General features: G+C 38.8%; 2 protein-coding genes across 2 annotated transcripts; both read left to right on the plus strand.

Moving 5' to 3' along the window:
• Positions 1-229: 229 nt before the first annotated feature.
• On the plus strand, positions 230-5,931 carry kcnk3b (potassium channel, subfamily K, member 3b). Its single transcript, XM_034144358.1, has 3 exons — positions 230-314; positions 1,384-1,818; positions 2,867-5,931. The coding sequence occupies exons 2-3, from the start codon at positions 1,536-1,538 to the stop codon at positions 3,736-3,738; spliced, it is 1,155 nt and encodes a 384-aa protein (XP_034000249.1). The 5' UTR covers positions 230-314; positions 1,384-1,535; the 3' UTR covers positions 3,739-5,931.
• Positions 5,932-13,339: 7,408 nt separating this feature from the next.
• Positions 13,340-26,683, plus strand: marc1 (mitochondrial amidoxime reducing component 1). The gene is made up of 7 exons (XM_034144455.1): positions 13,340-13,664; positions 18,090-18,260; positions 18,937-19,099; positions 21,152-21,292; positions 23,314-23,375; positions 25,475-25,546; positions 26,164-26,683. Exons 1-7 carry the CDS (start codon positions 13,414-13,416, stop codon positions 26,288-26,290), a joined length of 987 nt encoding a protein of 328 aa, XP_034000346.1. The 5' UTR covers positions 13,340-13,413; the 3' UTR covers positions 26,291-26,683.
• Positions 26,684-26,982: the final 299 nt, after the last annotated feature.

The raw sequence follows: 26,982 nt of genomic DNA on the forward strand, positions 1-26,982 counted from the left end.
CAACTCCTCTTCCACGCCATTAAACTAACATGTATTATCTTTGTTTTTTCCCCGTCTTTAAAACAAATAATCACCCTGTTGAATCCTGCAGCCTGCTCACCCTGGAAAGGATGTGCCTCTTTTTTAAATATTTACTCAGGAAAGCGATGGTTGTCAGCAGGTTGCTAGACGACTGGTGCAGCCAGTGGAGCCGGTCTGTTTAAATAACCACAGGGCAAATATGTTATCGTACACACACAGATATATTTAACAACGTCAGGGAGTCCTTAATGCTGCTGAGGAGTGTGACAGCTCTTACGGATGGAAAGCCGCAGGTAGGAAAGATGTGTTTGTGTTGGAAGTACTCAGATGTTTTAATTAAAGTAGAAGTACTTCAGTGTTAGGTAAATGATTTCACACTGGAGGAAGGTAAACTAAAACAAAGCTACCGAGAGAGGAAACTAGTTTAAGAACACGTCGTTCGAACTACTTTGCAAAATTAAATTGTCAATAAAGGATAACAAATCATAACTAAGTTTAATATTTTTTTAAAAGTCACATGGGAGAAAGAAACGAGATGAGTGCCTTCTTGTTCACAGGTCATAAATGAAGCAGAAAAATAAAATATCACACGATGTGAAGTGTGCGTCACTTTTTAGTGTCCCCTGGTTTTCGTTGTGTTTTCAGCTTCTTGCAGCGTTTGGTTTATGCAGCTTTTAGTAATAAACGCTGCGCATGTTTCCTCAAGTTAGTGAATGATTTCTAAATGTTGGATGTTTCCTCAAGTTGCTGTAGATGTTTCTTCCTTTGGTCAGCCACCGTACATTGTGCTCATACTGTCTAATTTTACAAATACTCCCCTACTTTAAAAGACCATGTGATATGTACTTTTACTTTAGTAAAGAATCTGAGTACTTCTTCCACCACTGCCATTATGCATACTGACTACTTTCACTTTTGGTCATTTAAGTATATTTTGAACAGATATATATGAATATTCTAATGAAGAAATCTGCAATAGCTGCCATATCATGTGACCCAGTGATCCAAAGTCAATGCAGCATTGTTTTATTTTAAGTTTTTTACCATTTTATGTGAATATTTGTATGATTTTTTACTCTTTTTTTAAAGGTAAATCATCTGAATACTTCTTCCACCACTGCCAATATGCATGACGACTTTTACCTTCTGTGATTTAAGTATATATTTAAAGCCATTTTTCATACTTTTTCTCAAGTCAAATATCTCCTTTGTCCACCACTGTCAAACTGCATAATTACTACTTTCACTTTTGTCGATTTAAGTCAATATTTGCATACTTTTGTTCTGAAGTTATATATCTGAGTACTTCTTTCACCACTGGCAGATCTAAATATAAGTCTGTGACAAATACTCCAAATACAGAATCAGCCCAACTGTGATGTGGGGGTGGTGCTGAGAACAGCTCCGGCTCCAAAAGTCACAAACCCCTCTGTTGGATACGCGAGGAGGAGCAGGAAGGACGCAGGGGAAACAAAAAAGAAGTGTCTCTCCATTTTTATTTTTATTTACTTACCATGAAGAGACAAAACGCCCGGACCCTCGCCCTCATCATCAGCATCCTCACCTACCTGGTGGTGGGGGCGGCCGTGTTTGAGACCCTGGAGTCGAAGCAGGAGAAAAGCCACAAGAGGAAGCTGGACGCCAGGAAGCACGAACTCATGCGTAAATACAACTTATCCAAAGGGGACTTCGAGGAGCTGGAGCACGTCGTCGTGCAGCTCAAACCGCACAAAGCCGGGGTGCAGTGGAAGTTTGCGGGGTCTTTTTACTTCGCCATCACTGTGATCACAACCATAGGTGAGCGGAAGTTCATTTATTTACACATTAAGAGCATGAGAGAGGGGCTACGCTGAGGTGCCATTAGGCGATGTTTAGAGGCAAAGACAGTAAACAAGTACAAAACAAGAAGGAGAAACTTTGTAGGATAATAAAATAAATACATAGGAATTCTTAAAGTGATGTAGGGAATCGTAAAAACCTATATAGACGATACAACGTGCATAAAGTAAGTAACAGTGCTTCCTTGCTGAATTAAATGTTATTCTTTATTTTTATATAATATTTATATATATATATTTTTTTAAACAGATTTATTTATATTTGAATTTTTTTCATGTCCTTGTTTTTCATATTTTATTATATTTTTAAGATACTGGATTTTTTTTCAATGATTTCTATGTCCTGTGACCAAAATGACCTAATCAATAATAATTAATGCAGCTTCACTGGACAAGTAGGATAGACCTCTTTTAAAGGGCTTTTTCTATTTTCTATAAAATTTTAATGGAAAAATCTGTTTTCTTTTTATTCTTAGATTTTTTTCAATAGTTTACATATTATGTTTCTACTCATCAAAGTGTCAATTTTACATGTAAAAGTAAATTTGTACTATTTCAAAACTGCTTTGTTGATATCATTCCAACTTTCAAAACCTAAATGTCTAGTCCTTGCCTCATCCTATCTCGTCAGATATCATCTTGTAACTCTCAGTCTGACGTGTAACCTGGGATCTATCCTCCTTTTTTATTCTTACATTTTTTCAATAGTTTACATATTATGTGCCCTAATTAAAGGTAGGGATAGGTAAGTTGGAGAAACCGGCTCGAGATCGCTAGAATTTGAAAATACACAACCGGAGAAAATCTGCCACTTCCTTATAGAGCCCCTCCTCCAACACACACGAACGTGCACATGACCAATGAGGGCACGAGATAAGTTTGTGCACAAAACTGCTTTTCTGATATCATTTCAACCAGCCAAAGCTTAATCTCCAGTCCTTCCCACACTACGTCAGATAGCTTCTTGTAACTCTCAGTCTGACGTGTCTCCTGCGATGTCTCCTCAGGTTACGGCCACGCGGCTCCGAGCAGCGACTCGGGGAAAGTGTTCTGCATGTTCTATGCCCTCCTGGGGATCCCGCTCACTCTAGTGATGTTCCAGAGCCTGGGGGAGCGGATCAACACCTTCGTCAGGTACCTGCTGCACCAGGCCAAGAAGTGCCTGGGCCTGCGCCAAACGGCCGTGTCCATGGCCAACATGGTGACCGTGGGCTTCTTCTCCTGCCTCAGCACGCTGTGTGTCGGGGCCGTGGCCTTCTCCCACTGCGAGGGGTGGAGCTTCCTGCACGCCTTCTACTTCTGCTTCATCACGCTCACCACCATCGGCTTCGGGGACTACGTGGCGCTGCAGAGGGATGACGCGCTGCAGAACGACCCTCGCTACGTGGCCTTCTGCTTCGTCTACATCCTCATGGGGCTCACGGTGATCGGAGCCTTCCTGAACCTGGTGGTGCTTCGCTTCCTCACCATGAACACGGAGGACGAGCGACGGGACGCCAGGCAACGCGCGCTCGTTCCTGTCGGTAAACCCCGAGGAGAGGTGGCTCGACTGCTCCCCCTCTCGGCCTCCACCTCTTTAGCAGAAGATGCCACCAAAGCGAAGGATTTGAAAGGCGTCTACACCGAGGTGCTGCACTTCCAGACAATATGCTCCTGCTTGTGGTACAGGAGCAAGGAGAAGCTGCGGGGCTCCATCCCTCAGGAGCTGATGATATCGAATCCCTACATGCAGCAGAGCAGGAACTGTCCTCACTACGTGGAGCCGGGGTCCACGGGATGTGTTTGTAGTCCACGTCAATGCTCGAGCATCAGCTCCATAACTACAGGCCTGCACCTCTTATCTCCATTCAGGATGTTTACGAGACGCAGCTCCGTTTAAAACTCTCGATACAGCAGATTTCAGCACAGAACAATGTGTCTAGACTGCCAGAGAGCCGGCCTCACAGCAGAGACAAGACTGCTAGATGTTTGTGGTGCTATAATCCCAGTAAACAGTAGGACAAGACAACTCAAATATCAGTTTGAGGAAGGGTTGCTATGTTTGGAAGCAATGATGTGCAAAAATGAAAGAACATTTCTTAGTGCGAACAACGAAAGAAACAAACCAGGAATGTATTTGTAGAAATGCGCACTTATACTTATATAGTAATGCACTGAAGAGGAGTTTCACAGGTTGAACGTGCATGTACTATATATGAGTTTCATGGAGAAACTGACGGCATGTTATGCGAAAACGTTCAAAACTTGAAAGGGTTTGAAACGTTCAATACTTTTAATGTCAAAGGATTATTATCATATGCACAATAGCCACAGCGTTGTTGTTGTTGGCAATGGAAATCTGAAGTCCCAGACCCCGCTTAGAGTGCAGCATACAATATACTGAAGACTTAAAAAGAAAAAAGACAATAAAATAGTCCAAAATGCCAACGTAAAAGTCAACTATTAACGTTTAAAAGTCATGTTAAGTTTACACATTTGCAGGTAACTACTCAAAGGATTCTCTGAGTCTGTTTGCACATCACTTCTTTGAAGGTAGAAGTAACCTGTGGGTGTTAACAAGTCGTGAAATTAGACATCTATGCACACACACTGCAGACCACGAGGTGTTCAGGGTAAACAGGTGACAGCTGAACAGGTGCTGCAACAGGAACTAGAGGCGGAGTCAGTTGAGGAACTGCACAATAAGAAATGGAGAGATAACATCATTTTACCTCACCTACTGGTCTTAAACGGGAAAAGTCTAGTTTGCATTCGTTATTTTTCTGGGACAATTTTTAGGGCTCCGATCAGAGTTGGTGGGGAAAAGACAACAACATGGACATTTCGCCCCTTTCCTGACGCAATGCTATGAAATCAACAGGGATTTGGATAATTATTGTATTGTATTAACGTTCAAAACATACAATTAACATGCTCTCCTCAATGCAACCAGAGTCAATTGACAGAAACAGTAATTAAACCTCCATGATTGTCGTTAAACACACTAGAATGACAAGATAAATCCATCTTTATTTATATTTCCACCCTTTAATTCATAGAGTTAAATGTGAAAAGGAACATGTTTGAAATGCTCTTCTCAAAGCAACCAGACTCCATTGGCAGAAACAATAATTTTAGATTGCTGATTGTTGTCAAACACACTTTATTCAAACACAAATGTGTCTCGTTTAGGGGATTTAATTGACAGATGAGTTTCTCAACGAAGGGTCATGCAAAAGTATCAATGTAGCTTGCGTTTAGCACAATATGGGCTCATAGGTTTCTTGAAGATAAGTCCTTCAGCTTAGAAAGAGGACTAATTTACCCAATAAATTGACAAAGAATCACATGGTTTGAGAGTTTGAAAGAGAGACTAACTAACAGATACAAAATAACTGTTCATTACCCTGATTTATGGTGCATTTGTAAAACCTGAAAAACACAGAAAGACACACTTGTCTTCTGGCAATGGAAAAGGAGTTTATCGCCTATTTTTAGCAGGTGTTATGGTGTTTAAAAAAACTGCATTCTTGCGCTAATTTTGGAAGGAAAGGGTACAAGACTTCAGCTCTGCAGTAAATTCCCATTTAGTGTTTTTTTGTTAATTATCTCAGATATGCTGGTTTAACTCAGAGGTTATAGTCACATTATTTGTGATTGATGCAGCACCAGTTTAGACTTTGTGGTTTAATACAAGATGAAACCATAACAAATCGTGATTCTCAGAACTATATTAAAGCTGACACTCTGATAGCTCAACGTGACTCATATTTCTGTGTAGCTGCCTCTGTTATTGTGACTTTTCAGAGCTCTCTGCCCAAAATTCTGGTGCATCAATCACAAACGCTGCAGCATTATGTAACTACACAAGTGGGAAAAGTTCAGAAAAATCACGATGACATACCCCGAACACAGTAAAACTGCATTAACACAGAAGCAGGATGATCACAAGTAGACACTCAGCGGCACTGACTGAAAAAAGCCCAACATTAACAAAAACGGTTGGCTGCAGTGTGAGGGGTTTCTGTTCATTTGTCCACCCCTGTTGCCCCCAGTTGTTCATGTTGCAACACAGTCTCACGGCATTTCGTGTTATAGTCACGAAATGAATCTATTGATTCGTGTTCACCAACACGATTTCGCCATTTTTTTCGTGTCACACAGAACGATTTTAAAAGCAATGTAAATAATAACAAATTAGAAGGAAAAAGACATTTAAAAAAATACAGATTTAAGTATTCTGACACAGAACGATTTTAGAAGCAATGTATTTATATTGGTAGTATGTTTCGTGCCTGCACCAAATAATAACAAATTAGAAGGAAAAAAAGATGACATAAAATACAGATTTCAGTATTCTGAGGCTCTGAGCCATTTCTTTTCCTCGCGGACGGCAAAAAAACTCAGACATTATACAATTTAAAATAAAAGGGATAGGGTTAGGCTTAGGGTAAGATATTGAGTAAGAACATGTTTTTATGAACCACACAGCTTCTGGTCTTCCAAGACCCGACCGGACAAAAAGACGTGTTGCAGGCACGAAACATACTACCAATAGAAATACATTGCTTTTAAAATCGTTCTGTGTGACACGAAAAAAATGTGAAAATCGTGTTGGTGAACACGAATCAATAGATTAAATTAATTTCGTGACTAATAACACGAAATGCCGTGAGACTGGGTTGTCATATTAATCTAGCCTTGGCTTCACAGTGTTTTCAGGAACTGTAGTCAATCATCCAGAAGCTTGTGAAGTACACTTTAATTGAACAGTTTTGGAAATGATGTGCAAAAAGCTGAAGATAGGAAGAGATTAGCTTAGCTTCGAATAACAACTGGAAGCAGAGGAAACAGCCGGGCGCTGTCAAAAGTTCAGATAAAAATAGCTCCAACAACACTTCACTGCTAACACGCTGTTTATTGTTTGTTTAGGGGGAAAAGGTTTTTGGCTGAAATGCTAAATGAGACAATAAACTCCACTCGTATGCCTGTACCCTAAAGATACAGATTAAGCAAAAGAAAAGGATAAAGATAGAGCTAAAGATGACGCTAAGATGATGCTAAATATACAACTCACGGCATTTCGTGTTATTAGTCACGAAATTAATTTAACCTATTGATTCGCGTTCACCAAACGATTTTCGCATTTTTTTCGTGTCACACAGAACGATTTTAAAAGCAATGTATTTCTATTGGTAGTATGTTTCGTGCCTGCACCACGTCTATTTGTCCGGTCGGGTCTTGGAAGACCAGAAGCTGTGTGGTTCATAAACACATTTTCTTACTCAATATCTTACCCTAAGCCTAACCCTATCCCTTTTATTTTAAATTGTATAATGTCTGAGTTTTTTTGCTGTCCGCAAGGAAAAGAAATGGCTCAGAGCCTCAGAATACTGAAATCTGTATTTTTTGTCATCTCTTTTTCCTTCTAATTTGTTATTATTTGGTGCAGGCACGAAACATACTACCAATAGAAATACATTGCTTCTAAAATCGTTCTGTGTCAGAATACTGAAATCTGTAAAAAAAAATTATCTGTTTTTCCTTCTAATTTGTTATTATTTACATTGCTTTTAAAATCGTTCTGTGTGACACGAAAAAAATGGGAAAATCGTGTTGGTGAACACGAATCAATAGATTAATTTTGTGACTATAACACGAAATGCCGTGAGATTGTGTTGATTTAACAAGGCCCAAAAAGCTTCCTGTTAGCTTAGCCTAGCATAAATACTGGAAACGTCTTAACTGGCTCTGTCAAGGTTTATAAAAGTAATCTTACTAGAACCTCTAAAAGTAACTTATTAACATGTTATATCTTGGGTGTTTAATTCATTAAATTACCTTACATAAAATCAGAGGCAATCTAACAAAACCCATCAGATATTCTTGTTGTTTGTCTGTCTAAATCACATCTATTTCAGACAGTTGATGCAAAGTCATTTTAGGAGCAGTTTGGAGTGGCAGATGGGACGAGGTTTTGTGTGTTTGTACAATGGATAACAAACTGGTTGTCAATCACACATAAATATGCCATATTAGACAAAAAATACCCACCTTTAGATACAGTTCCTTGTATTTCCGGGTTTATTTTGGTGTAGGCATGATTTGATGAGATAACTGACACATTTCGGGATCAAACCTTAATTTAATTTAGGGAAAAAGGGCTTTCTTAAATGTTTGTCCACAGATGATATACTAACAACAGAGAGTAGCACATTTTAACCTGTTTTTATTAAAGGCATTTTTGGGAAATGTTCAACCAAGAGAAAAAGGAAGTGCAATAATCTGAAAATACTTTATTACAAGTATAAGTCCTGCATTTAAAAAAACGTAGAAGTACAAAGAACGTAGAAGTACAAAGAAACTCATTCTGCAGAAAAATGGTTGCTGTGAAAAAAGTACAATATTCCCAATATTATGAAACGCATGAGATACAAATACTTAAGTTAAGTACTTTTAAATTTGTACTCAAGCAGAAGTCAGAGTCAGAAAAGATGGGAATGGGGGAAGATTTTAAGTTGGATTCTAGTTATTTGACATTTTTGCTTTTTATTGTGGGTGGAAATAACAGCGATTTGACGCCAAATTAACATAAAAACTTGTGCATAAAGTACTATTTCATCTGACTGTGATGCCGATTAAGGAATTTATGGAAACAGACTGTTGTGATGGACTTCTGAAACACAAAAGTACTGTTTGCACGTGATAATGGACAAGGACGTTTTCTGCTATTGACAGCAGTACCCTACTGTATATGTTATGCAAGTACTGTATTAGTTTGAAACTTTGCTGCACAATAACTAACAGGTTTCTCTGTTAAAATATAACAGGGGGCAAAGTACTTGAAGTAATTGTACTTTTTTTTGTTATCTTAACCTGCCAAGAGATGTGTGCACAGTTGAGACTTATAATTTGTTTGTCAAGATTAATCACACTCTTCAAATCTATGTCAGAACAATATTATACTATTTTGCTCTAGAACATCCATATAAAATATTAAAAAGACGGATATTGTATCCAATATCTCTGTTTTTTAGTTTTGTTGTTTGTCGTGGCTGTCCTGATGAATCATTATTTTAAAGAGAGGACTTTTGCATGACTGTACACAATACAAGTATAAGATGTAGTCATGTGGTTTTAGCGTCTTCAAGCTGTTCCTCAGCCTGTGCGGTGTGAGAAAAGCCTGCTGAATGTATAGAAATGACCGTTGGGTCCAGATGGTTTCCCCCTGTGAATCCTGACTGAAGTCCAGCTCTGGACAACCTACAGCAGGTTAGTCACGACGAGCACAAAGTATGGCGGGTATTTATTGTGTCATAGTATGCGGCACTATGTATATTATACAACTCATCATCATGTGAGAACTAGGCAGAGAATACAACAGAAATACTTCAGATTAAGGCTTAAATACTGTTGATAATGCTTTTCAATTAGGACACCTCTAATGTTGTTTTTTGTTTGTTGATACAGCTTGGCTTTTTGGAATATCTTAGGGGTATATAATATCTTAATAATTCCCTCAAAATCTTAAATAACTTTCCTGAAAAGAACAATGTAAATTGGTTGTATATTTAAGATGACATTTCAATTAGTTCAAATTCATTTCTAGTGTGATCTTTAGCCCTTTAAGGCAGTACGTGCAATTTTGTACAAGCAAACCAAATGTCTCTAGAGTTAAAGTGATTTTTCTATTTTCTATGTGATTGCGCCCACTATAAGATATTTATAGGTTATATGTGTTCCCAAATGGAGCTCATCAAACCATCTGGTGAAAACTCCTGCATTTCTTCACATCACATCATTTAAATAGCACTAACAATTATATTATTCCCAAAATATTGTGTTATATATGTGCTTTATATGACTCAATATGAAAATAATGTGGCAATGATGCAGGAAAGGGCATGAATACAGTGAATAATGAGCACACAATCAGGAATATACTGTAAACAACTATCCTCATGAGTCTAAAAATTGATTAAATCACACATTTAAAATCACCACAATTCAGATATGATACATTTGTTTGCTTGCCACTGCAACATCAGACCAGATTGTAAAGCCTGGCCCTGAGCCGGCGTGTGAATCGGCTCTCAGCCATTAGAAGTGCGGAGAAAAGCAACAGAAGGAGTATCCATTCGACAAGTCCCTGTATTGACCCCCTGTGGCACGAGCATCTGCTGTTTTTTTAATTTGGACATAGTCCTGGGTATCTATGTCAACGACAGAAATAGTTTCACAGAGAAGGAGAAGGTCAGCAATGGCATTACGTCACCTTCTGGGCAGGTTAAAACTAAAGGTGTCTGTCACTTATATGTGCCAGTTTGGACACTTTAAAAGTGCGCTTTTTCATGTTTTCAACTCAAATAAATAGAATACAATTTTTTGTATCCCTGTTTCTGCAAATGCAAGTTTCTTCGATGAAGTAGGCTATAGCTAAACAACAGTTCATTTTCTCACTTAGAACTATTCATTTAGTGGATTTTAGGTTGTTAACTTTTAATACCAAAGGGTTAAAAACAAAAGAAAACTGAATTCCTGTTTGTATTTAGTTTCGAGTTCCCTTTATTGTAAGTCACTTAGTAAAACATTTTATAAAATGCTACTTTCTACTTATTCTCCACTACAATTCAGAAGTAAATATTGCACTTTTAATCGACAACATATATGTAGTACCCAGAGGTGGGAAGTAACTAAGTACATTTACGCAAGTACAGTACTTAAGTACAATTTTGAGGTACTTGTACTTTACTTGAGTATTTCCATTGTATGCTTCTTTGTACTTCTGCTCCACTACAATTCAGAGGTAAATTATGTACTTTTCCTCCACTACATGTATTAATACCTTTAGTTACTTTACAGATGTGGATGAATGATGTGAAATATAATCAAGTGTTAAATCAGACTTTAGTTCCACCTGGAGTATATTCACAAGCTACCCTGCAGTATACAAAGTCATTCAAACTAGCTGCACCTTTACCAGCTTTGAGAACACTTTAATGATCAATCATTATAAAACATATCATATATATTATTCTGAAATGGACCAATCTGCACAATGACTACTTTTACTGTCGCTACTTTAACTATATTTTGATGATAATACTTTTCTACTTTTACTTGAGGAACATTTTGAATGCAGGACTTTTACTGTAACAGAGTATTCCTACACTCTGGTACTTCTACTTTTACTCAAGTACATGATCTGAGTACTTCTACTTTTACTCAAGTACAAGATCTTAGTACTTCTACTTTTACTCAAGTACAATATCTGAGTACTTCTACTTTTACTCAAGTAGAAGATCTGAATACTTCTCCCACCTCTGGTAGTACCTTTAGTTACTTTACAGATTTGGATTAATTATGAGAAATATAATCAAGTGTTAAATCAGACTTTAGTTCCACCTGGAGTAAATTCACAAGCTACCCTGCAGTATACAAAGTCATTCAAATTAGAATTTTTAAAAAAGTCAGAATTTCTAGATAAAAATAAGAATTATGAGAATTTTTTTCTTTTCTTCTCAGAACAATGATATAAAATTCAGAACTAAAATGTGTTTTACATTTTTGGTCCAATGCAAATTGTTTTTCTCACGTGGCCCTAATGCGGTTGTCCGAGTCCCAGTGAACGCTACACCGGGGGCTCCTGCCACTTTAACCAGAGTTCAAACAAAGGCCCATTTCCAATCCACCCCCTACACCCATGGATGTATAATAAGAACTGGATACAGCGTGGGAGGCGGGGCCTCATTCATTCCTATGAGAGTTGCTCATTCGCGCATGATGATAAAATGGCCCAACTTTTGAGAGAGCGAAACGTCACAGATTACCCGGCATGCCTGAGAAGTACCCGTATGTGCGCTCATAGCGCATGCGCAACTTTAACCATGCCCCCCAAAATGCTCGTTCACATCAAGCACATCAATTTGCGTACACGTAACAGCACCGCACGTTTATGACAGCATGGTAATGTTTGTTATGATAGATTTGATATTAACGAGGCGGCAGTTAGCAGCTAGCGGTTAGCTAGTAATTATGCTAATTTACACATCAATCGTTATGTACTTTTATATTACGCTGTAACAGGATCTAGTGATATCCAAGCAACAGAGCTTCATTTAGCATGAAAGAATTATTGCACTGTATATATATATATATATATATATATATATATATATATATATATATATATATATATACACAGTGCAATAAGCTTCTTAGTGCAATAAGAAGCTACAGGGACGTTAATCTACGTCGGTAATATTAACTTTATTTAATACAACATTTACGGTACAAGATTTCATCATACAGCCCATGTAGTATAATATTTTACAAATTATGAATTACAGCAAACATGTGCAATATATCCATTATTACAGCTCCGTGGGCTGGCAGTAAGGCGATATGGGTCCGTTCTTATTGTGCATCCATGGGTAAAGATAAACGCATGTAGTGCTGAACACGTAACATGAACGTGCCGGGCGGCGCGGTCCCGTGGGTTAGATGCGCGTTCATAATGCAGAGGGAAATAACTCTCAGAATAACGTTATTAGCACATTTTACAACTTGAGGAATGAATGTTTTTAATAAGGGCTATACAAGTGTTCATACTGGGTAGTTTATTTAGTTTAAAAAAAATTATCCAACGATTTACAGACCACTCTTTCCCCATGTAAGTCAATGGGAAAAAGTGTTTCCGGGCCTGGCAACCAAAAGGAAGTGTAGTACCGCCGTTTGGCCAGCACGAATATTTTCATCAGAGTCCGGCGCACTTCCTGGGGGCTTGGCCTACACCCTACACACTACCTCTCCGTTTGCATATTTGCGCGTTCGCGCGGAGGGTCAGCCACATTAAGTGCTGTTCCAAACCAACGAGTGTGGAAGGGGAGTGGGTTATCAAGCCCTCAAACAGCGAGTCTGATAAATTGCGATGTTAAAAACCTTGTGCTAACCTCATTTTTGTTTTACTTAAACTGAAACTTAAGCTCGCTCCATTGCGGAGATATTCCCGCGAGAGTGCGGAAAACTTAATTTTATTTATTTATTTAAAATGTGAAATTGTACCAATATACTCACGGACCACTAGGGGGCGCTCACGGATCACCAGTGGTCCGCGGACCACACTTTGAGAAGCACTGATCTAGAAAAAGGTAAATGTGTGCATTTTATTATAAAGTTGTGTATATTTACAGACTGTTGCAAAAACTAAGAAGCTTATAAACATCAGGTTTAAAACTAAAAGAGCTTTACAAAAAAGTAACACAATTAAGATGTTTGGAGTTTTATTTTAGTTATTAATTTTAATTTTTAGTCTAAGAGATGCTGATTTGAAACCGTTGTTACATACAGTTACGGCATTTCCTGTTTCTGCCGGAGAGAGGGGAGTTTGTCCCAAAGCTTGCCGCTGTATTTACTCCCTCCATCTGACAAGAGGGAGCCTCGTTGAGCTGCGAGTCTCACTCCACGGAGTTCACTCCGTCACGGAGGGGTAGGGTGTAGGGCGTGGTTTGGGATTGGGCCACAGTGACAGTGTGGGTTCAGAGTCCGAGGAGAAGCAGCTGTGTTCCCCAGCAACATGGAGCTGAAGACCCTGGCCCTGAACGCGTTTGCACAAAACAAGCAAGCCGCCCTCCTCATCGGGGGAGCCGGCGTCGCTTTTCTGGGACTCGGCCTCGGCTATAAATACCTGCGAAAGCCCGAAAAAGTAGTCCGTGTGGGCGTAGTGTCTCAGCTCCTCATTCACCCGCTGAAGTCTGGCAGAGCCGTGTCTGTTCCCCTGGCGGAGTGCCTCCAAATCGGCCTGAAGTTTGGAGAGCTGCAGGATCGGTGAGAGTTAAGAAGTTGGATCTTATGGTGCGATTCTGGATGCAAGTGTGCTGTAATTTAAAAGTTGGCATTGAAATGAAAGATGAATTCGCCTTATCAAGTTAAACAAACATTTCAACACTAGTTGTCTGCAGGATCAGTGAGGTAGGTTAAAGGTTAATATGTTGTTATTGTTGGTGCATATCATTGCTTTGGAGAGCCACACTTTTGATTTAATGTAGGAATTTGCAAAGTGTAAAGTAACTAAGTACATTTATTTACAAGTACTGTACTTAAAGGTGGGGTATGTCATTTTGGAGAAACCAGCTCGAGTGCGCTAGAATTTGAAACTACGCAGCCGAAAAAGATCTGCCTCTTCCTTCAGACTTCCTTACAGAGCCCCTCCTCCAACAATATAACAAAAAGTGTTTCTGAAATAAATTACATACCCCACCTTTAAGTAGTTTTCTAGGTACTTGTACTTGAGTATTTTCATGTTATGCTACTTTATAGTTCCAATCCACTACATTTAAAAGGTAGCCATTTTACTCCACTACATTTAACTAAATTAAACCAGGACTAACTCTTTAAGTCACAAAGGAGTGAAATTATTAAAATATTTTACAAAAAGTCAATCAGAAATGTGTTTGTCAGTACATTTGAACAGTAACCTGCTACTTGATGCAACAATATTATCTAGAAATGTCACATACATAAATATAATTATGAAAGCACATGAAGGCCCCTTTTCTGCACTTTTTATACTTTAAAGGGGACCTATCATGCAAAATGCACTTTTGTACGTCTTTTATAAATGAATATGTGTCCCCGGTGTTCCAGGGAACTCACCAAGTGTCAGAAAACACAACCCTCTCTATTTTCCTCCATACCCAAATCTCTAAAAAAAGGGGCTGCAACGGATCTGATAAAAACTGATCCAGATTTGAACACTGTCCTGACGTCAGGACGGTGGCGCTACGGCTATTGGGCCAACTCCACCAATCAGGAGGAGACAGCCACGGCCATTGCCGTTCGAAAGCGCTGGAGACGCTGTAGTACATATGCCAGGCCTATAGATGGTGCTGTTCTCACTGAATCTGCCCTTGCTAAAACAGATCTAAAAAACTGTCAAATTGAGCGAAAATGAGGCATGGCTAAAATGCATGATCCTGTTTGGTATTTTGAAAAAAAAAAAGTATAAATATGCCTTATATAGGTATGGTCCTACACTATATTATTCAAATATAGCATGATAGGTCCACTTTAAGTAGTTAGCAGTTACTCAAGTAAAGCATCTGAATACTTCTTCCACCACTTAAAATTTGACATTCAAATGAAAATTCACTATATCAAGTTAAACAAACATTTCAACACTATCTTTCTGCAGGATCACTGAGATAATGAGATTAAAGGGTAATTGTTTTCGGGCAGTGGAAAGTTAGCACTCGAGATAAGATAAACCTTTATTTGTCCTTGGAGGGAAAATCAGGTGGCATAGCATCAATGGAAATATTTTTATTTTACATCTGCACAATAACCATAGAGTTTTGGCAAAGAAAAAGTATCAGGCTCCTCCAACGTACAACATTCTTACCATGCAAAGAAAAAGACGTAAAATAAATGAGTGCATTAGACATAATGGTGCAAGAATTTGAAAAATACATGCAGATATGATAAGTTAATCATTCAATTATATACTGCACAGTAGAATAAATACTACTGTAATATGATATACAAATGTGAGTGAGATGAGAGGGAAAAGCTGAGAGGACAGTTTGAGTTCACCCTGCACAAGAAAACCAAGAATACAAAATAAAAATGTTACCTAAACACAGAGGGTGTCTGGATTCTGCATGGCTCAGTCAATAGTCAACATAAACATTTAAATAAGTATAATACTAGTATTGTAATGGCAATTGTAATGTTACAATGTCCTATATCCTTTGCCATTACTTCACAGGGTTTAGAGCAGGGGTGTCAAACTCAAGGCCCGGGGGCCAAATCCGGCCCGCGACTTCACAAGAGCTCTGAAAGAATATGATATGTTTATTATATGGTTACATGGCGATTTACAGAAGCACGTTGCCCATAAACTACATGTCCCATAATGCATCTCAAATTTGAAAAAGGTAAATGTGTGCATTTTATTATAAAGTTGTGTATATTTGCACTGTTGCAAAAACTAAGAAGCTTATAAACATCAGGTTTAAAACTAAAAGAGCTTTACAAAAAAGTAACACAATTAAAGATGTTTGGAGTTTTATTTTAGTTATTCATTTTTATTTTTTGTCTGATTTGAAACCGTTGTTACATACAGTTAGGGCATTTCCTGTTTCTCACTTTTTTTTGTTCAAAATGTCACTTTTTTTTTCAAAATGTCACCTTTTTCATGTTACTTTTTCCCCCCCAAAATGTCACTTATTTCTTCAAAATGTCACCTTTTTCATGTTACTTTTTCCCCCCCAAAATGTCACTTATTTCTTCAAAATGTCACCTTTTTTTTGTGACTTTTTTTCTCCAGAATTTGGCAGACTTTTGTGACATTCTCACTGAAGAGACTTGCAATTACTTACCCTAGAGAAGTTATTACCCTATCAGATAATAATCCAATGCAGAGGCAATCATGTAATATAATGCATTATTTTATATATATATATAAAATATTTATGTATTTTGATATAGTCTTAAAGTTACAACCGGCCCTTTGAGTGCAACCATAATTCCTACGTGGCCCGTGATGAAATTGAGTTTGACACCCCTGGTTTAGACACAAACAGATGATTTTCCGATCCATTGCTGCAGTTTAGAATGATGTTTTATTTAGCGTTGTACATACCAAGGTTTAATTACAGTCAATAGTTGGTCTGGTGTAATCTGTGTGCTCTTCCTCCTGTGTCCTTGTCCTTTCCTGTCACCTATGACTCCTTTTATACACCCGGTGCAGCTAAGCCACCAAGTGTTCAAAATAGTATTGCATTATACATATAAATAAAGTAAACTGAGACACCAACAACACCATAAAATGGCTCCTACAAGTATAAATAGTGATTGTTTTCAGTAGTGGTGTTCTTTGAACTGTCCAACATTATTATAAAATAGACCGATTTGAATTGCTAAATTCAAATGCAGCAATCCATTAATGTAGGACAAAGTGGACCAATGGAAAAGCTTTTATTTTGAGCACATTTGGATTCAATTACAATCCTTGCAGATCTTAAAAAATAAAAATCACTTTGCCTTTTAAGAAATGATTTGGTTACAGGGCAAACACAACAAAATGAGATGCAGGTAAAATATTAAATAATTAAATACAAAACCATAAGAAATGTAAACAATAGAAAACTGATAAACAATAACTGATAGGATATACATGAGAGTAACACATGCGTCACTTCCGGGCAAAAAGTACGGCTCCGCCCACTTTTGGGGGAAGACAAAGCTGTCATTTGAATGGCGCTCAATACAAATTCTGAAGTTTTTGCCAATCCGATCAGAAATTTAAGAAAACCGTGGATTTGTGGATCTTCAAAGAGCCCGATTACGATGGCCAGTCAGGCAAACAATTACATTACATCATTGGAAATCGAAGATCGGGCTCAATATATGGTTAAATATAGCAGTAGGGGCCGTAATTTTCGCCCGGAAGTGACGTAGGTGTTACTCTCATCTATAGCTAACAGATAACGGATATATCATAAATTGACTCCTAAATATATTAATTATCACATCTTACCACAAAGTCATTAGACAAGTTTGGTGTTTTATAACTCACCCATTTTTCCTCAAGGACATGAACTTTAATTATTTTACTCGTTGTTATTTTTTCCCCTTGCAGATTTTTTACATTGTCCAATCATCTATATTATACAGGGGTGTCCAAACTACGGCCCGCGGACCATTTTGAATCGGCCCTCAGCAAATTCAAAAAGTATAATGGAGTATGGCCCACAAATGAAACTTGTGCTTGTCTTATATTGTAGTTCATAAATATACATGTAAACATATATTACATAGTAGTATTCATGTGTTAATAAGACCACTTTTCAAATAAATTCAATTAAAGTTGGAAACATTTTCATATCTTAGTTGATAAGAAAAAAGCCCAATGACTTATTTACATAACAAGCTTGAAATAAACCCTTCTTATTTCTCCTTATTATAATCACTCTGAGGCTTCTGTTTTAAGGGATGAGCTGCCAACACTCACACGCATCATGTACCTTTGATTGATTTTGCTAACTTATAACTGAACTTATGAGGCAGTAAACCTCAAGTGAGTGGCCCAGCCCTCCGTATATTTTTCTGTATGTGGCCCTCGTGAAAAAAGTTTGGACCCCCCTGATCTACGGACATATGGAGTGAAATAAACATCCAGAAAACTGCAGGCCTTCCTTACAGAACCATGTTTCATGTATGATTCCTGTATTAATGTCTGTTTCCCTGCAGACACTGGCTGGTGGTGACGGAGGATGGTCACATGGTGACGGGCCGACAGCATCCTCGCCTGGTCCTCCTCTCTCTGACCTGCGAGGACGGCCATGTTTGTTTGAGCGGCCCGGACATGGAGGAGCTGAGATTCCCCGTCAAACAGCCCGACAACAGAGTCATCGGCTGCAGGTCCAACATCATGTCTGACTCTCAATACATAACTGTTCATTCAGCTGATGCTTTTAAACAAAGCCCCTTACAATAACTGAATCAGCCATGATAAAAACAACTCGGAACAGCAAGAAATCCTTCAAGTACATTAGCTTCAAAAAGTCAAACCATTTGAAGTCAAACCATTTTGAGGGCTTCGTAATAAATGAGAACTTTTTTATTTTTTTGTTGGACAACAACGTGATCGACTGCAGGTCCAACATCAGGGTCTAATCGAGTCTGACTCTCAATACATTACATTTACAAACCAACTTACAATAGGTGCAAACAGCCACGAGGATAACAACTCATTAAAGTACATTTGCTTCAATAAACCAAACCATTTTCTTCATACAGAAATGAGAAGGTTTTTTAAATGTATTTATCAGATTCTAATAGCAAAGCTGCAGGCGAAAGTAACAGAAGATGAGAGTTAAGAGTTATTTATATTATATACATTTGAGTGCTGTCGTGTTGCTGATAAAAAAGGAACAAAAAAGTCATTTTTTTCAGCTCAAACACCAGTTAATTCTGTCATTTTAGGATTTCTAGATCCTATTATTTCCCAAAGATAGTCAGAAAAGATACCATGTTATTGGTACCATACTTGTTATTTTGTCTCCTATGTATGCATTATGTTGTTGTTGTGCTGCAGAGTTTTCGGAGCGGACATCCAGGGTCGGGACTGCGGAGAAGAAACGTCCCGCTGGCTGACCCGGTTCCTGGGGAAGGAGCAGACCTTCCGCCTCGTGCACTTTGAACCCCAGATGAGAGGGAGGCAGTCTCAGGACGCTGGGCCGCTGCTCCCTCCCTTCGAGGTGAAGTGTGGCTTTGAGTCCCAGATTTTAACGCTTTGACTGAATACCCCTATTTAAGATTTTCCATTTATATTCACCTTAATGTCAGCTTTGCGACCGCGTGTTAGGGCCATTGTAGGTAAATAAAAACCTGCCTAAAGTGGTGAATTTTAGGGGTAAAAATCCCAAACTTAAAGGTCACCTATTATGCAAAATCCACTTCTTCATGTCTCTTCTACATCAACATGTGTCCTCTCTTCTTCATGTCTCTTCTACATCAACATGTGTCCTCTCTTCTTCATGTCTCTTCTACATCAACATGTGTCCCCTCTTCTTCATGTCTCTTCTACATCAACATGTGTCCCCTCTTCTTCATGTCTCTTCAACATCAACATGTGTCCCCTCTTCTTCATGTCTCTTCTTCATGTCTCTTCTACATCAACATGTGTCCCCTCTTCTTCATGTCTCTTCTACATCAACATGTGTCCCCTCTTCCTCATGTCTCTTCTACATCAACATGTGTCCCCTCTTCTTCATGTCTCTTCTACATCAACATGTGTCCCCTCTTCTTCATGTCTCTTCTACATCAACATGTGTCCCCTCTTCTTCATGTCTCTTCAACATCAACATGTGTCCCCTCTTCTTCATGTCTCTTCTTCATGTCTCTTCTACATCAACATGTGTCCCCTCTTCCTCATGTCTCTTCTACATCAACACGTGTCCCCTCTTCTTCATGTCTCTTCTACATGTCTCTTCTACATCAACATGTGTCCCCTCTTCCTCATGTCTCTTCTACATCAACATGTGTCCCCTCTTCTTCATGTCTCTTCTACATCAACATGTGTCCCCTCTTCTTCATGTCTCTTCTACATCAACATGTGTCCCTCTTCTCATGTCTCTTCTACATCAACATGTGTCCCCTCTTCCTCATGTCTCTTCTACATCAACATGTGTCCCCTCTTCCTCATGTCTCTTCTACATCAACATGTGTCCCCTCTTCTCATGTCTCTTCTTCATCAACATGTGTCCCCTCTTCCTCATGTCTCTTCTACATCAACATGTGTCCCCTCTTCCTCATGTCTCTTCTACATCAACATGTGTCCCCTCTTCTTCATGTCTCTTCTACATCAACATGTGTCCCCTCTTCTACATGTCTCTTCTACATCAACATGTGTCCCCTCTTCCTCATGTCTCTTCTACATCAACATGTGTCCCCTCTTCTTCATGTCTCTTCTACATCAACATGTGTCCCCTCTTCTTCATGTCTCTTCTACATCAACATGTGTCCCCTCTTCTTCATGTCTCTTCTACATCAACATGTGTCCCCTCTTCCTTCATGTCTCTTCTACATCAACATGTGTCCCCTCTTCCTCATGTCTCTTCTACATCAACATGTGTCCCCTCTTCCTCATGTCTCTTCTACATCAACATGTGTCCCCTCTTCATGTCTCTTCTACATCAACATGTGTCCCCTCTTCTACATGTCTCTTCTACATCAACATGTGTCCCCTCTTCTTCATGTCTCTTCTACATCAACATGTGTCCCCTCTTCTTCATGTCTCTTCTTCATGTCTCTTCTACATCAACATGTGTCCCCTCTTCCTCATGTCTCTTCTACATCAACATGTGTCCCCTCTTCTTCATGTCTCTTCTACATCAACATGTGTCCCCTCTTCTTCATGTCTCTTCTACATCAACATGTGTCCCCTCTGTGGAAAGAGACTCTGAAAGTTTCAGGAACAAAGATTCTCTCTCTTTTTGTCCTGATCCATTTATATAAAAACCTGTCTGAAAATGAGCTGATCAGATTTTGGCCACTTTATGATGTCATAACGATGTTTTGGCTTGTTTAACCATTAGCCAATCAGCAACCAAGGTAACAATATCAACCCCTCCTCTGGCTTTGTGATTTCTTAACAGCCTTGCCATCAAATTAAAACTATATTTGTAAAATGTTTTGAGAAAAAAAATGAAAATAATAGTTTTCTTTCTGCTTTTTTAAAGCTGTTTACAGAGTTTAAGTGTTCCCAGAATGTCCCAAGCAGAAGAACAGGATTTATTTCTCTCCACTAGGTGGCGTATCCGGACGAGGCTCCTGTGATGCTCCTCTCCGAGGCCTCCGTGCAGGATCTGAGCAGCCGGCTGGAGGAAGACGTCACTGTGAAGCGTTTCCGCCCAAACATCGTGATCAGTGACTGTGAAGCCTTCGCTGAGGTGGGTTTCAACATCTGTGAATAATGCTCTGGGGCCTCATTTATAAACGGTGCGTACGCACAAAAGATGGCGTACGCCAGTTTCTACGCACTGTTTGCGATTTATAAAAAAACTAACTTGACGGGAAAATGTGCGGTCCTCCACGCAAACTCTGACCCATGCGTACGCACTAAGCACAACAACGGGAGAGACGAGAAACTCCAACACCGTTGGCAGAAGGAAGAATGGAGAGAAATATGTGGAAATAATACCATAAATAAAATGTCACCTCTCATTTATCAAATATGAAGAATTCATTTTCAAACATTGATTAAAGCCAATCTTAAAATGATTAAACAAACGCCTGTTTGAGACTCCTCAGTGCACACAAAAACATAACTTGGATACATAAATAAATACGGATATGCTATTTAAAACCACCTCGAATATGTTGTGTTAATGTAATGAAATGTATTCTCATAAATGATGCGGTAAGCAGGAGGACAGAATTACGTCTAAACTGACGCCGTTTTGCTTTTCTATAGTTGTAGATACGAGCATGGTTTTATATACTATCACGTTTAATCGTGTTTTATGCCGTTCGCCAATGCCTACTTGATAAGTCGCTCGTAAAACACAGGAGGTATGGAAACTAAGAACACCATATGTGGTCAATTGTACAGCTAATATAACACAACACATTGTATTTCCTTTAACTGGTGGATTATGGATATATAGTTGCTGATCGACAGCTGGAACACAAACCACCAAATACAACAAAATAATTCAGATCCAGTCGTCATGACTCCACCCCGGAGGGATTCCCCGATCATTTCTTACAGTTTCTCATCAAGGGGGTGTCTCCTGTCCCCGGGACAAACACACTGCCTGAGGAAGGTTATGTGTAATTTTTCGGACCACTTATTTATTTATTTTGGTGACGATCCGACCTCCATGCTGCTACTCTGGTTCAAACTGCATCCACCAAACAATATGATTTATCTCGACCTCCCCAAAATAACCAAAATCTGACACGGTGTGAGATGTCTTTTTTAGCTGTTCTGTCATCATTTCCTGCGATCTTCTTCATGCAGTCAGTCAAAATGAATGAATGAATGGGCGTTTCTTTGACTATTTATAGGCAAATATGGGCGTTACGTGAAGCCTGCAAAAGCTGCGCCGCATTTCGAGTTGATTGTGATTTCTAAAGGGAAACCGGCGTAGGATGTGCCGCACGCAAGTCCTGTGCCGGTACGCAGTCTTTTATGAATCGGAAAGTGTCGGTGCGTATTTATTTTCTTTGTCCTACGTAAGCAACCTTCCCACGTCAATCCTACGCAAGGCTTTATAAATGAGGCCCCTGACCCCTCTGAACAGAAATCTAAACACACCAAGGCAGTCCCGCAAAGATTAGGAGGTTTTCCTTCTTAAAATATCAGGTTTGTTCTGTCATAAAAGCTCAAGAAATAACAATATCTGAGAAAACAAATTACATTATTATAAAATAAACTTAATTGGTGAAATTCCAAAGAAACTACACAGTATATAACGTAAAAAAAAAGCCTTAATCTGGCATCAATCAGTATTATTAAGCAATATAATTCATATTGTATAAAGTATTTTAACCTTTTTGTACTTTGTGTATACTTTGACGCTGACACTTGTGTACTTAAGTAAACTTGTGCATGCTGTACTTTCTTTGTTAATAAACAAATGTGTTGTATTAGCAAGAGGCAGCATTACAGTCCAGTACTACTTACCCGAGTCATTATATCCACTTTAGAAGATAAGATGGATTATTTATCATGAACATCATCGTGTAATGAAAGCAGTCAACCCTACAATATTAACATCCAATTATTTAGTCAAAACTGTATTTTATAAAATCCATCCCTTATCACCATAAACACTGTCTAAACGATCAGATGAAGGTTTTCCCTCGTGTGTGGAGAAACGATCATTTTCTCTCGTGACTAATCCCTCACCCTTTTCAGTGTGAGCGGCGCGGACTAAATTTAACTCAAACTGTTTCTCTTTTTCAGGACTCGTGGGTAGATATCCAGATCGGCAGCGTGAGGCTTCAGCGTGTGAAGTCATGTGGACGGTAACTCAGAGGACGCTTCACACAGATTTAATCACGTTATCCTTTCACCTTATGTAGCCGCTCCTTTTCCCCACTTCCGGTTCAGATGCATGTGTTAGTCCGTAGATCAGGGGTGTCCAAACCTTTTTCACCGAGGGCCACATACAGAAAAATATACGAAGGGCTGGGCCGCTCACTAGAGGTATTTTGCCTCATAAGTTCAGTTATAAGTTAGCAAAATCAATCTAATGTAGGTAAATTATTCTTGATACTTGAAAATGCTTTAAGAAACACAATAGCCTGCATCACAGCTCTCCATAGGGTTTACTTTATTGTGTTAGCAGCTCATCCCTTAAAACCGAAGCTTCAGATTGCTTATGATACGAGGAAATATGAAGGGTTTATTTCAAGGTTGTTATGTACATTTGTATTTGGGCTTTTTTCTTATCAACTTAGATTTGTTAGAACATGTTTTCAACTTTAAAGGTCACCTATCATGCTATTTTTAGGCAATAGCATAGGTCTCAAATATATACAAATATATAAAAAACATGTCTATGAAGTGTTTTGCTCAAAATACCAAACAGATCACCCATTCTAGCCATGCCTCATATCCCTCTATTTCACTTCCTGTTTCAAAAGTGCTGATTTTGGGTATAAAGCTTTAAAAAAAAAAAATTATACAAAATTAAAAAGGAGGGGGCTGAGCTCATGCGGGACCCGGCAGCTACTGTCTAAACTAAATACTGCCGTGATGAAACGCCATATCATGGATTATCAAGGATTATTTCTGAAACAGTATGGAGCTCAAAGGCTTTCTCTCTTGCCGGTTATACCACAAGGTGAGTTCCTTTTTATATCCTGCTTCTTCACACACATGCTCTCCAGTACAGGTTAGCTCTGAGTGTTAGCGATGCTAATGTAAACACCGACCATATTACGTCCAAAACCGTCGGGCATTGTTTCTGATAGCAACGTTTCTGATAGGGCCGTGGGTCCACATTTCAGATATTACGTCATATCGGACGCAAATCTGGATCAGCTCCGTTGTAGCCCCGTTTTTAGAGATTTGGGTACGGAGGAAAAGAGAGGGTTTTATTTTCTGACGCTGCGTGAGTTCCCTGACACACCGGGGACACATATTTTATGTATGAAAGACATCAAAAAGTGCATTTTGCATGATAGGTCCCCTTTAATTGACTGAATTTATTTGAAAAGTGGTCTTATTAACACATGAATACTACTGTGTAATATATTTGAACATATATATTTAACAAGTACATTATAAGACAAGCACAAGTTTCATCTGTGGGTCATATTTCATTATACTTTTTGAATTTAAAGGTGGGGTAAGTTTGAGAAACCGGCTCGAGATACACTTTTTGTTATATTCCATGGAATGCTCTCAACATCCCGATAGTAATGAATATCTGAAGTGCTTTGACAAAAATCCATAAAAAAAAGTCATCTGTGGAAGCCGTGGCGCTGTAAAAAGCACGACCAATCATCTGAGCCGGCCCGGCTAAAATAACTGGATGGCCTACCTGCCTGTCAGCCTTCCATCTCGTGCACAAACTTATCTCGTGCCCTCATTGGTCATGTGCGCGTTCGTGTGTGTTGGAGGAGGGGCTCTGTAAGGAAGTGGCAGATTTTTTCCGGCTGTGTATTTTCAAATTCTAGCGCACTCGAGCTGGTTTCTCCAAAATTACCTACCCCACCTTTAAAGATAACAATGAGTAAAATAATTAAAGTTCATGTCCTTGAGGAAAAATGGGTGAGTTATAAAACACCAAACTTGTGTAATGACTTTGTGGTAAGATGTGACAATTAATATATTTAGGAGTCAATTTGTCAACATGAATACTGTGTAATATATTTGAACATAATATATTTAAGAAGTACAATATAAGACAAGCAGAAGTTTATTATACTTAAGTCATTATACTTTTTTAATTTGCTGAGTGAGGGCCGATTCAAAATGGTCCCCAGGCCGTAGTTTGGACACCCCTGCCTTAGTTCTTCCGGTTTAGCATTTAGCATTACACAACAACAATGAATACAGACCCCTCCATCCTCTGTGAGTGGCTGCAGGATGAAATATGACTTCTGATGTTTTCCAGGTGTGTTTTCACCACCGTTGATCCTGAAACGGGAGTGATCTCCAGGAAGGAGCCTCTGGACACACTGAAAAGGTAAAATTCGACTCAAATATTATAAGAGGAAGTGTATTTTTCTAATCACAAATGTTTATAATCGGCACCATCACACTTCAGCATAAATTAGGAACATTTGTGTTTCATGTATGGCTGCAATTTAGGATTGTTTTCATTGTTGATTAATCATTTAATATATAAAATATCAGTAAATGGTGAATAACGTCCATCCTAGGTTCTCAAAGTTTTGTCAGTCCATATTCACATAATTTGATATAAAACAGAGAAAAGCAGCAAATATCTATATTTCAGAGGCTGGAAACAGCATTTTCTGACATTTTCTTGCATATAACAGTTAACTTATTACAAATATAGTTGCCGATTATTCTTCTGACAACTTTCTAATTAATTACTTGGCTGATCTGATTTCATGCAATCCAAATTCAAAGCTTAACATTTGGCTGTTTTTCTCAGTACTGACTTGAACAACTATTTAAGTATTTATATATAGCATCATTGAGTTTGGTCAGTCAAACGCACCAAAGTGGACTCTTTCCCTCAAGGAAGTGTATTTCTAAAAACTAAAACTATCTTTTTTCCTGTCTGACTTCACACTAAAAGCCTTAAAACTCTTCCTGATTACATTTCTTTCACAGCTATCGCCTGTGCAAACCCTCGGATCAGCACATCTACCAAAAGTCTCCTCTGTTCGGACAGCTGCTCATCGTGAAGCAGGCGGGGATCCTGCAGGTCGGAGACGTCGTGTACAAGATCAGCCGCTGATGAAAGGAGTGACTAACATGTTACATGTTATTACATGTACAGCACTTTGGCTCGACCAAAAATCACTTTTAAATGTGCTTTTATAAATAAAACTTGATTTGATTTGATGTTAACTACACTTTCACGGTATAATCACTGTGCTAATCCACACCGAAGAAAGCACTTGCATAGACGTTGTGTGCACGCTGTATTTTCTAGAGAAGCACAAATGAGCCACATAAATGTTCACTGTCTTCAAATGGTGCTGTGATTCACACATATGAGGTAATGCTGTTGACAGTACAGTAACAAACATGTATTGTTGGTTATTTTGACTGCATACTGTATATGTGATATCAGTTGTTTTGTAACACTACCGGTGCTTGAATTAAAGAATACCTGAATTGTCACCTCTATGCTTTGTGTTTCTTTTTGGTTGGTTTGCATCTTTGTGTCCTCCATTGGTGTGTCTTTTATCGTAAAGATGCATCTCTTTAGAGCACATGTGTCAAACTCAAGGCCCGGGGGCCAAATCAGGCCCTTGGTGGATTGAATTTCGGCCCGCAAGATAATTTCTAATTACTATTAGATCTGGCCCGCCGGTATATTGCACGCACACCTTCACTCAATCCTGAGGATCTCCTCAGCTCAGAGCCTGACCCCAAACATTGATGAACTTGCACCCAAGATGAGATGCCAAGTATCTGGCTTGA

Source organism: Trematomus bernacchii, unplaced genomic scaffold (assembly GCF_902827165.1).
Source record: "Trematomus bernacchii unplaced genomic scaffold, fTreBer1.1, whole genome shotgun sequence".
Taxonomy (NCBI): Eukaryota; Metazoa; Chordata; class Actinopteri; order Perciformes; family Nototheniidae; genus Trematomus; species Trematomus bernacchii.

Bases quoted from the DNA above. Each gene is read 5' to 3' on its own strand.
- marc1 (XM_034144455.1), top strand. From the start codon at position 13,414: ATGGAGCTGAAGACCCTGGCCCTGAACGCGTTTGCACAAAACAAGCAA. The intron at 18,261-18,936 runs GTCCAACATCAT...GTTGTGCTGCAG, and splicing joins AACAGAGTCATCGGCTGCAG to AGTTTTCGGAGCGGACATCC. The intron at 23,376-25,474 runs GTAACTCAGAGG...GATGTTTTCCAG, and splicing joins CGTGTGAAGTCATGTGGACG to GTGTGTTTTCACCACCGTTG.
- kcnk3b (XM_034144358.1), top strand. From the start codon at position 1,536: ATGAAGAGACAAAACGCCCGGACCCTCGCCCTCATCATCAGCATCCTC. The intron at 1,819-2,866 runs GTGAGCGGAAGT...ATGTCTCCTCAG, and splicing joins CACTGTGATCACAACCATAG to GTTACGGCCACGCGGCTCCG.